Source organism: Staurois parvus, unplaced genomic scaffold, assembly GCF_062004578.1.
Source record: "Staurois parvus isolate SC_StPar_1 unplaced genomic scaffold, SC_StPar_1.0 ptg000116l, whole genome shotgun sequence".
Taxonomy (NCBI): domain Eukaryota; kingdom Metazoa; phylum Chordata; class Amphibia; order Anura; family Ranidae; genus Staurois; species Staurois parvus.
Genome location: NW_028317912.1, coordinates 924,620 through 936,758, shown reverse-complemented (window position 1 = coordinate 936,758; position 12,139 = coordinate 924,620). Strand labels below are relative to the sequence as shown.

Below are 12,139 nucleotides of genomic sequence, written 5' to 3'. Positions count from 1 at the left end.
ATACTTTACTATACATTATTACATATTTAGATTTTCTATGGAAAAGTCAACATTTTAATTGTACAGTGCAGGACAGGGGTATTGATTCTTAGACCATGGGTTATACAGTATGCCTTTAAATTGAGGTGATTGCTATGGCGAAAGCTTTGCCGTGACCACCCCTCAATGTGTCAAGTCAATATAACCCCACCCACTCTGAGGCTCCAGTTTTTGCAAGTCTCCGAAGGTGATGCTGCAGAATATTTTCTTTTTTTAACCAGTTTTCATTCTTTTTTGAACTGACACTACTATCAAGGTCTGACTGCTGATTGCTCATGAGAAGTTTCTGGATCAGTTACCCTTGATGTACATCTTGGATGCCATACCTGGACCCTGCAACAGTGGCCTCAGACTGTAATATTTGCTTTGGGCGTTTGGATACTTTTGATGCTCATGAGTTATCCTCAGGATATTTTACAGGTCCAGGGCCATGGTCCATTTTTATAGCACCCAATCCCTTTGGCGGTATGCCAGTCATTATTATTATACAGGATTTATATAGCGCCAACAGTTTGCACAGTGATTTACAGAATGAAGGTAGACATTACAGTTACAATACAATTTGGTACAAGAGGAAACAGAGGGCCCTGCTCGTTAGAGCTTACAATCTTAGAGGAACAGAGGGCTCTAGTCATGACAGGCAAAGCCTGGATTCTGGGTGAGACCAGCAATTCTGACAAAGTAACAAAGGCTTTCCCTGTACCTTTGCAATAAAAACTAATACTGAACGTAATATGTTTCGGCTCTATTATGTTTATGCAGTTATTTAGCGCTTGTATGTGATAAAATATATATCCACTTTTAATATTAACCGTAAGGTGTTAACTTGCCACCAGATTAATTGCAGGAGTAGTCAGTAATGCCGTGGCCTTGGAAAAGGGGGAACACCCCCCCCCCCCAAAACACATTGCCATGGCAACAGAATGCCACCAGGTGTATCAGCCCATGTGAAGGGTTTTTTTTATTTTTTTCTTTTCAGCATATGTTATCTGAGTTTTCCTCCAGCTGTGTTTGTAACTGGCTGATTTAAGCAGCCTGTTTACAGTGCTTCACATGCAGTACAAGCATCCACTCTTTTTGGGCTAACCCCAGTCCCTGGACATTTTCCGGGTCCCTGGCAACACAGTGGGATTGACAGGCATACAAGTGCCGGCTCTATTACTTCCTCCAGCAGCTCAGTCTGTATGTGCATGTGATAGGGTGGCTAAAAGTCTCTACACAAATCCCTCCACCAGATCTCATTTATAATGGATGTGCTTGTACATTCACTGAAAAAAATTGACTATACTGGTTTTAACTTTTTAATTAATAATAAAAGGATTAACTGCTCTAGGGTCTGCGCTTTCTTTCCTTTTTTTTTTTTTAAATATAATTTTATCCTACAAGAAGCACGTTATGGGGTAATTTACACTTCAAGTGTTTTTGCCCGAGTTGTCATTGTCTCACCTATCCAACCTTATAGGTAACATTAATAAAGTTTTTATACCGGTTTTATATTTGGTGTCTTTTTCTTCCACCTGACTACCAGAAGTTCCTTTTTAGCTGGTGACATAGTGCCTATTTGGCTCTTCTTTGCACTTACGGCTGCCATCTTCCGCCGCCAACATTCGCCGGTCGTTTGCTGTCTCACCTGTTGCCTGATACTTCAGAGACGCAGCAACAAGAACTCCGCACTTGGGTTATTGTGAATCCACTGAAATACCATGAGTGGAAGATCCTCATTTAGCAATGGTAGATTACAGGTGCTTGGGAGTGGGAGCACATGGTACAAACAGTGCAGAAGTCTGCTGCAGGCCCTGAGGAATCCCAAGTACCTATCAGGTTGATGGCAGTTCTCTTGCTCTGGAACAAGGCTGTCCACGAACACTGCTCCATCCCCCTGATTCAGGCTCACCAACAAATACACAACATGCAGCCTGTCTGTCTGAAACTAAATTTTCTGCCATTAAATCTGATCTACTCCAGAGGCCATCACTAGTTCTGGGCACAGCAGGTGCCAACAGCCATAAACTTTCTCCAGCCCCCTCCCCCCTTCCCCCTTCCCTAATTCTATCCCTGGATTACATCCTAAACTGCCAATTTGCAAGAAGGCTATGGGGACTCGGACATTTTTCCCACTAATGTTTCAATAAATTAATCCTTAATCTTTTTGCCACATGGTGGCTACAGTGACTTTGTTCTTCCCCTACCTTACATGTATGATCTGTTCACCCTTCCAGGAGTCGCCATATACGGCAGGTCTAGCCTTTTGTGGCAAAATCTCCACCTCTAAACCCACTGGACCTGGTTTAGAAATTATGTTTACATTGAACATTCATCTGCACCCCTTGAGGTGGGGGATGTCTACTGATATTTGCTCAAGCTTAGAACAGACATCCCAGCCTTTCATTTCACTCTGTCTTTTGGAGAGTTACACAAAAGAGCTGACCTCTCTGTTCCTTTCTACTGCCTCTATTTACTATTCAAAGCATCACAAAAAGCAGACCATTTCCCTACAACTTCCCTTTAGTTATAAGGGGTGGTCATCTTCCTTTTTTAGGAAGAATTACAAGGACTTTCTAAATTCTACATCGCAACCCTTGTCCATTTAGGGAAGCATGTCCTATCATATCCTTAAAAGATCTGTTCTAATTGTTGCAGTAACTAGGCTTCTGCAAGATCTCCTGCAGGTCTACCGCAGTAGCTAAGCTTTGTCTGGTCGCCTGTAGATCTCACTACATTTCACATGTGAGATTTTCTACCTTCTTTAATAGCAAATGCAGCTTTATGGGTTTTATTAACTATCTATACACCCATCAATGCCACATTGCTAGAAAAGCACCAAATTCTGTGGTGCTATTTTATTAGACCCTTAATCAAAATCCTGAGCGGTCTTATTTTAGGGTGTCTTGGATTAATTTTACTACAATGCTCCTGTGGCAGATTCTTTGAATCCTTTGCCCAAATGCTGATGCTTATACTTCTCCCTTTAGGTTGATCCTGCATCCTTCTCTGGCTCCTCACCTAACTGTCCAGGGTACCTGGGTCTAATCCTGATATCGTTCTTGCTCATTCTCCTTCAGCGTGACATTTTTTTTTCTATGCCTGGTTCCATTTTCGGGAGCATACTCTCATTAGCACCCCTTGATTGCCCCTTCATGAGAGGTTTTTTGGCTTATGCTAGTGGATTCTTTTAAGACTGCCAGTACCCTGTTTGTCCACACTGTGTAACTGGGACTCTCCTCCTCACTGTGTGGGGAAGTTAGCTTCACTAGCTAGAGCTTTTTACCTCCTACTGGTAACTATCACTATGCTGTCAGGATTTTCAGGAACTACTTGCGCTGAAGCCCGTCCCCGATAACTTTCTTTAAAGCCTGTTAATCTCACTAGTTGAGTTACCTAGGTCTAATACTGTGGCATTGTCCCTTCCCATCCATCTCTAGCGTACTTGAACTCTATTGCCTCTTTTGTCATCTATTATCAAAACTTAACTAAATGCACAATGTATTTCATATTATTCATATGTAAACTTGCTTGCCAACTCCAACACTTCTAGGAGCCTTCGCAAGCCTTGACGTCACGCCGCCGGATCAGGAGGTCCGGCGGCCACCCTTTGAGTCATACTGGTCAGTGCTTTTAGGTGTTTTTAACAGCCCATTTCATCATCTACAGGCTACAGGCACATTTATGTATGTGTTTCATTTTGCACATTGGTTTTAATAAATCTTTATTTAGCAATACTACACTATGAACACCTTTACTTTTTATACCTGGCACTGAGCCTTCATACCTCAGCCCCAGCATTTCAGGCTTCTGTGTGTGGATCTGAGGAGCAGTGTGATCTGACCAGACCGGTACCCCCATACCAGTGAGGAACCATCAGTGTATTTCCAGGCAGTATCCATACAGGACCCTGGCTACATATGACCTTTACATGCGCATTAAGATTGCGCTTCTGGTAAGTGGGCAATCTACCTATTCCTTTCGTATTGAGATATTGGATGACATCAGAGCTGTTTGAAGTTTTCCTCTGGACCACTCATCTCATTTGTTACGGCTACATTGGACATTTATTGTTAGTTTATCACTTTAAAAGGACAGTTTATATATTTATTTATTTCTTTTATAGTGCTGCACTTTCCATTTTTTGTCGAATTTATACAGAAAGGTTTTGTGGTTCCTTTTAGTGCAATTAGCCGCTTGATAGAGTGCGCTCACTAATCTGCTTATATACTTCTATGACTCCTTGAAAATTGACAATTCCCAGTAAATTCTTTCTGAAACAAAACTTGTTCCCATTCCTCATTCTGCAACTTCTTCTGTTCTGGAATCGCTAAAAACATCTAGCCCTTAGTACCCTTTGGGTCTCAGTGCAGATGTTAGGAAGGGAATATACAAAGAGAGAAAAAAAAAGTCAGCAGCTACAAAATCTGCAGCTGCTGACTTTTAAAATACAGCCCCCGCTTCCCAAAGGTGCCAGTCCTTAATGGGAAGCGAGGGGAAAAGACTTAAAGCGGAACTTCCCCTTTTGGGTGGAGCTCCGCTTTCAGGTGATTCTGCCCTTGCTTCACCCTTTCTGTGTGTTCAAGGGGGCTACTCCCTTAAAAGGTTCTCTGTATGAATAGAGGCTTATTTTCGCTGTTGCCCCTGGCAGCTGTAGTTCTGCCTTGGCTCCACCTATTCTCTTTTTTGAGAGCCATCTTTTTCTTATGCTCAAATGGAACCCGAATATCCTGGAAGTCAGTTCTTGCTTTCCTTGAAGCTATTTGTATAACCTTCTGTGGGAATTTCATTCTGTTCTGCCCTGAAAGCATGTCAGACTGTTTACAGTTCACCTTATGGGTGGGATTAGGACAGTTATCCATGTCTACCATCCATGGCCATCCTTGGGAACTGACCCCCTCTTCTGTTTCCTCACAGGGTGGTCCTTTGTGGGATTTCTCCATCCTCATCCACACGGCAGAGTTAATTTGCATTTTTTTTTTCATTTCCTAGGGCTTCTGCCCTCAGGAAGGACGCACCTCTTTCCCTAATATATAACGTCCTCAACGATGCAGCGCAATCCCATCAAATAATGTGACAGTCTTTAACTGAAAACAATATAGTGGTCTTTCAATATCCAATAAAGCTGTATTCCTCCACCACCTTGATGTGCTTTTTCTTCCTTCCTCTTTTCTCTGTGATAATATACTCTAACCTTGTGCAATGGACCTCAATACAAATCAAGGTCATAACACACTTGTTGCCCCACCTTGGGCATTTGTGGCATCATCTGTTCCTCTTGCTCCTTCCTCCTCAGTATTCCTCACCACGGGTACATCACATGCAAAATGTAGATTGGGACCACAGTAATGATCTTCGAATAGTAACCGTTTATTAAAAGCTCCCAAAATCAACACTTACATTTAAAAGGCACCCACTGTGCTTTGCATCTCAGCATGAATAAGCATGGGTCAATAGTACAGCCGGTGTTCTCATATCCACAGCATGGCTCCAAATCCTGTCCATGGTGGCCCTTGGGAACTGACCCCTCTTCGGTTTCCTCACAGGTGATCTTCTGTGGGATTTCTCTCTCCTATTCTACCCGGCTGGGATAATTTGCGTTTGTTCTTTTCTTAGGACTTCTGCCCTCGGGAAGCAAGTCCCTCTTTCCCAGCCTGAGCACATTTTCTCAGGGATATTGGGATTGTTGGGCTTTTTAATGCATTTAGCATCTGTTTTTTTCTCACAAAGTTGCAGGGCAACCACCTGATTCTCTGTTCACATTTTTTTTTTTTTGTCAGGTTGCTGTTTGAGCCTCTGCTGATGAGTACTTAAAGGTGCTTCTGTCAACTGTCCAAGTCTGCTGACCCTTGTTTTTCTGTGGACTTCTCTTTTGGCTATTTTTTTTCCCACCTCTCAAATTGTTTGGGGACACCTCATGATCTTTGAATCAATTCTTGTGTCCTGCACTATACACTTTTAAATGTTTAAAATCTTGATGTTCTTGTAAATTCCATATCCATAAGACACATGTCCCTTCCCTCTTTTCTCTGCGATCTCCCTATTGCTAGTAAAAAGCTGGAGTCTCATGGAAACGACAGGAATATATGGATAACTCAGCTTTTTGCCAGTACCTAGTCGCGTGAAGGTTGTGGTATATAACCCATGGTGTAGGAATCGATAGCTGTGTCCTGTGCTCCAAGATATGGAATTTACAGATATGTCTAAGGTTTTTTTGTCTCTAATCTACTGGTGTATGTTGTGCCCAAACATATGATTGCACCCATATGTCAAATGGTCAAGGTTGGTAGATATACTTCAAGGGCTGCAGGGACCGAACCATGAAATAACTCAGTCTTCTGCATGGTATTTTGCCAGATTGTCGCATTACTTTGATCTGCCTAATCTGTCACAGCTCAAACCACTTTTCAGTATGAATCTGCATATTTCTGGGCAACTGATGTTGAGGGATCATTTCACTTAAAACTGAATTCCAGGGAAAAATAAAATTGTCCCTTTTGCAGTGGGGCTGCATGCTTACAGTGTGTCTAGAGTACCAGAAAAAGCACTTTAGTTACCTGTTCCACTCTCCCATAGGTTCCCTCTAAGCTATTACACCGGCCTTCAACCTCCAGTAGTTGCAGGCCCTCTGATGTTATCAAGTGTGATGCAAGGCCCATAGAGGCGGCAGTCCCACTGCAAGGAAAGGATTTTTGTTTTGCACAGAGATTTCGTTTTAACGGCTGTCACCACAGTTGCCTATAGTTTTCCTCACTTCTCTAACTGCTTTGTTCACACACCAGAAGTGAAATACCAGGTCCCTGGGTATAGCAAACGTGATTTATCCACATGATACAGTGATGGATGCCTTAGTGAGCAGTCATTATGCACCTGTGCTGTCACAAAGGGGCAGGGAGTGAGTCAATAAATCTGTGCACGTTCTAGGTTAGAGTGGCCTTCAAAGGGCATATTCTCTATACTCCTAAAGGTGAATGCATCAGGGGAGTGAAGGGAGGGTAAGTATTGTATCTGCAACTGGGGAGACGTTGGCTAAGTGAACCTGATGCTTCCCCTGTTTTTTCAAAGCGCATATTTCTTTTAGGGTGGATTCTGTAGCAACGTCTGTTTAAAAGATGAAATCCAATTTAGCTGGAAAAACAAAGTTGGGTAAAATGGAAGCTTTTTGGTTTTTTTTGTTCGCTATCTCTAAGCATATTGTGTTGGGGGATTGTAAAGTGTTTAGTTTATATTTTGTTACATTTAAACTTATACCAATAAGGTACAATGACACCATGAAATTTCCCCCTTTCCAGATCTCTGACTTTGGCTCTTGTATGGTTAGACATACAAGAGGGTATCCTGGCTGTTCCATATTTAAGTTAAAATAATTTATATTATTTAGTCCCCAAATATCAGGGACATAGCCCAATTTTCTGCTGATTGTGTCTGAAGCACCCTGAACAGACTTGTGGGATGATATAGGCACCTTGTATTTTATGCATGAAGGTAAAAAAAAAAAACCTTTTGTGTACAGCGCACCCCTCCCCTCCATCTTTACCTGAGCCCTCTCCGATCCAGCGATGTTCTCGACAGCCTCTTCTATCTGAGGACTCTTCCTCCTCAGTGGCTGAGACAGCATCGGGAGCCCCTCTGCTCCTCCTGCTTTCAGTCACAGCCAGGGAGCTAATGAGGACGGAGCAGGGGGCGAGGCCAAGCTGCGACTCTATATGTCTTATGGATGCACAGCAGTGGCTCGGGGTCAAGCACACAGCATTCCCTAGGGCAAGCGGCTTTCCCTGGGGGGCACTGCTTGTGGTGGAGGTGCCAGGAGAGCCGGCGGGGGACCCAAAAAGAAGAGGATCGGGGCTGCTCTGTGCAAAATCACTGCACAAAGCAGGTAATTATAGACATGTTTGTTGTTAAAAAAAAAAAAAAAAAACTAATTTAAAGTGACACTAAAGCTTTATTTTATTTATTTTTTAATGTATTCATTTTTGTACCTGTCCATTCAAGATTTATTTTTTTAGATGCTGGGGATGATCTACTTAAAAATAAATTCTCCGACTCTGTGTAGACATGAGGGCCAGTGCTGCACAATTTTAATTTATTTTCTCTTATGGAGGCATGTGAACACCTAATAATGAGTTGGAAAATGGAACAGGCTTGGTTGGACCATTGCCAAGACATATAGCTGGGTGATTTAGCCTAAAGCCAGATAGTGTGTACTGAAATTCGTCCGGTTTGGCAGAAACTGGACACAATTTGGTCCAAGTGTCCCCCTGTCTGTTCAACAGAAGCCAGTTGTTAGACTGGCATCTGTTTTACTATCATACTGAGAAAAAAACATTCGAGTTGCTCTCATCACAGTGCTGGATTGAAGTTGGGCTCAGGTAAGTATAAGGAGGAGCTTAGGGGGAGGGCTGCATACAGAAGGGGTTTTACCTTAATGCAGAGAATTAAGGCAACACCTCTGCCTTTAGAACCACTTTATGATCCATATTCAAAATGTACATTATCTCACAGAAGTGAGTACACCTCTCACATTTTTGTAAATAGTATATCTTTTCATGGAACACTGAAGAAATGACACTTTGCTACAATGTAAAGCAGTGAGTGCACAGCTTGTATAATAGTGTAACTTTGCTGTCCCCTCAAAATAACTCAACACACAGCCATGAATGTCTAAACCGCTGGCAACAAAAGTGAGTACACCCCTAAGTGAAAATGTCCAAATTGTGCCCAATTAGCTTTTTTCCCTCCCCGGTGTCATGTGACTCGTTACTGTTACAAGGTCTCAGGTATGAATGGGGAGCAGGTGTGTTAAATTTGGTGTTATTGCTCTCACTCTCTTATACTGGTCACTGGAAGTTAAACATGGCACCTCATGGCAAAGAACTCTGAGGATCTGAAAAAAAAGAATTGTTGCTCTACATAAAGATGGCCTAGGCTATAAGAAGATTGCCACGACCCTGAAACTGAGCTGCAGGGCGGCGGCCAAGGCAATACAGCGGTTTAACAGGACAGGTTCCACTCAGAACAGGCCTCGCCATGGTCGACCAAAGATGTTGAGTGCACGTGCTCAGCGTCATTTCCAGAGGTTGTCTTTGGGAAATAGACATATGAGTGCTGCCAGGATTGCTGCAGAGGTTGAAGGGGTGGGGAGCTCAGACCATATGCCGCACACTGCATCAAATTGGTCTGCATGGCTGTCGTCCCAGAAGGAAGCCTCTTCTAAAGATGATGCACAAGAAAGCCCACAAACAGTTTATTGAAGACAAGCAGACTATGGACATAGATTACTGGAACCATGTCCTGTGGTCTTCTGAGTCCAAGATAAACTTACTTGGTTCAGATGGTGTCAAGTGTGTGTGGCAACCAGGTGAGGAGTACAAAGACAAGTGTGACTTGCCTACAGTCAAGCATGGTGGTGGGAGTGTCATGGTTTTGGGCTGCATGAGTGCTGCTGGCACTGGGGAGCTACAGTTCATTGAAAACCATGAATGCCAAGATGTACTGTGACATATTGAAGCAGCGCATGATCCCCCTCCCTTCTGAGACTGGGCCGCAGGTCAATATTCCAACATAACGACCCCAAGCACACCTCCACGATGACCACTGCTTGCTAAAGAAGCTGAGGGTAAATGTGATGGACTGGCCAAGCATGTCTCCATAACTAAACCCTATTGAGCATCTGTGGAGCATCTTCAAACAGAAGGTGGAGGAGCGCAAGGTCTCTAACATCCACCAGCTCCGTGATGTTGTCATAGAGGAGTGGAAGAGAACTCCAGTGGCAAAATGTTGACACATTGCCCGCGGTTTAGACATTACTGGCTGTGTGTTGAGTTATTTTGAGGGGACAGCAAATTTACACTGTTATACAAGCTGTACACTGACTACTTTACATTGTAGCAAAGTGTCATTTCTTCAGTGTTGTCACATGAAAAGATGTGAGAGGTGTACTCACTTCTGTGAGATACTGCACCTGAAAAGTGTTTTAAAGTAACTGTTGCAAACCTGATCAATTCAAATAATCGTATGCTGAACAAATACGATCATGGAGGAGAATCTTGAGGTTTATTTGATGGTATTGGCTTTAAATTATTTGTTAAAAATGTCTTGCAATTAATGTCTTATATTCTAATATTTTTCTCTTTCTTCTTTAAAGCCAAATGACTTCTCTGTGTCGCTGAAAGCTCAAGGCAAGAACAAGCATTTCAAAGTACAGATGAAAGACAATGTGTATTGCATCGGCCAGCGCAAGTTTACCACCATGGAGGAATTGGTAGAACATTACAAAAAAGCTCCAATTTTTACCAGCGAGCATGGCGAGAAACTTTATCTAGTCAAGCCTTTGTCTTGAGAGCATCTCGTGGGAATTGAGGGGTAAAACTCCAGGTTAGGTGCATTCACCAAAAGACTGGACTCGTATAGACTGGTAACCCCACTAGTGAACCAAAGGCATCTCCTGGCCCTGCTGAGAAGGACATTACCTGTATTGTTACCTTACTCTCACTATGAATCGGATTATGCTATCATTTTATTTTTTATTTGCTTTACACACTTCCACCCCTGTACATCTCCCTCCTTATTTTCTACATTCTGCCTTATTATTGTAACATATCAAAGACTTGTATCAACAACATGTATCTTATCTACATTTGGGGTTCTGAGTGATGGGATTGTGGTTTACCATCTGAAACCAGAACTCCACAATTACATCTTTGTGCTGCTTTTAGTGTTGTCCACTTTGTACTTTGGACTGTGAATCTGAAAGGTGTGTAGTGGCCTGGACTGAATGCTGTTTTCACTGTGGATTTAGCCTTGTACTTTGTCGCACTTGCTGTTTATCAGATTGGCACTGTGTATGACTGATTGTCTCCATCTGTTCCTATCCAGGACATTTCATATTTATTTGTTTACAAAATGTTAATTGCCTTCCAGGTTATTTGCATATTCAAATATTTAATGCACCCACATACAAAATAGTCATACCAAATGCTGTATGTTGTCCTATCCATAAAAAGTCATATTCTATCAGTTATTTACTGTTCTGCTGACTGTGATGCGATTGCAATCTGTATATGGTTGATTTCTCCTCAAGCAAACTCATAATCAAATTAAGTCCTGAGCTGCCTTGCCCAACTTATTCACTTAAGGTAATAAAAGGTATCGGAAGTACTTTCCTTCTCAGCAGATTCTGCTGCTCTGCAGTCCAATAACCATATCTGCTACTGAAGGGAAAACTGATGCTGGCCATATATTTTGGCCAGCAGATTTGTGAATGAGTATTTGCACAAAAATTCTGATAAGTACATTTGAAGACTTGGCGAATGTTTTTCAAAAGTACTTCAAAGTTTCGTATGATTTTAACATTTTGTTAAGGGAACGAATTTCAAATTAACTAAATTTAGAACGAACACATTTACTGATAGAAATGTGTTTGTTCGAGAGAAATTTTCCATCGTTGAAAACGAACATTGACTTGACCCCACTAACGAGTAGAAAATCTAATGTTATGATAAAAAAATTTTGAATGAAATTCTACTAGTATATGACCAGCTTTAGCCAGTCTGATCTGCAGATCTGTTCAGCAAAAATGGTTCATGATTCTGGATTTGGTGTGACTTTGAAGGCACAGGCTGTTCGGAGGCCGCTTGAGTCTTACTTTGACTATAGGTCTGCTTTAGTTATCCTAATATTGGTATTCAAGTATTGAACTTCCAGGTCTCAAAGACACTGATATACCGAAGGGAGGAAAAATGGGAGCTATTGTATATAGCAAAGAGATTTAAATGGCTGCAATACGTAAACTGTAAAATTTTCCATATCTCTTTATGTGAATAGGAATTTAGTAACATTCATGGACAAATATTTAAAAGTTTTTTGATATTATGAGAACTGAAAACACTTAAACTGAAGGTAACGTTGTTAGCATCAGTATTTTACAAGACACGGCTGACTTCCTGTCCAGTAAATGCCATAGAAAAAAACTGCCTACTACTGTTTTGTTGTTTCCTGTTGCACAATGTATGTCTTACATAAAGCAGTAGGGATGCACAACAGAGTTCCCCCGATGTCCATCTCTGATAGAATTCTTAAGGGCTTGTTCACACCATGGTTCAGAGACTTCAGTTTTTCT

General features: G+C 41.9%; 1 protein-coding gene across 5 annotated transcripts in view; it reads left to right on the top strand.

Annotated features, from left to right (window-relative positions):
* NCK1 (NCK adaptor protein 1) overlaps window positions 1–11,041 on the top strand; it is a 157,518-nt gene extending 146,477 nt beyond the window's left edge. For all 5 annotated transcript variants that reach the window (XM_089671945.1, XM_089671944.1, XM_089671943.1 and 2 more), the window contains one exon: window positions 10,166–11,041. In XM_089671945.1, coding sequence (XP_089528071.1) covers window positions 10,166–10,360 — 195 coding nt within the window. In that variant the 3' untranslated portion in view covers window positions 10,361–11,041. The remainder of the gene's footprint in view (window positions 1–10,165) is intronic.
* Window positions 11,042–12,139: the final 1,098 nt, after the last annotated feature.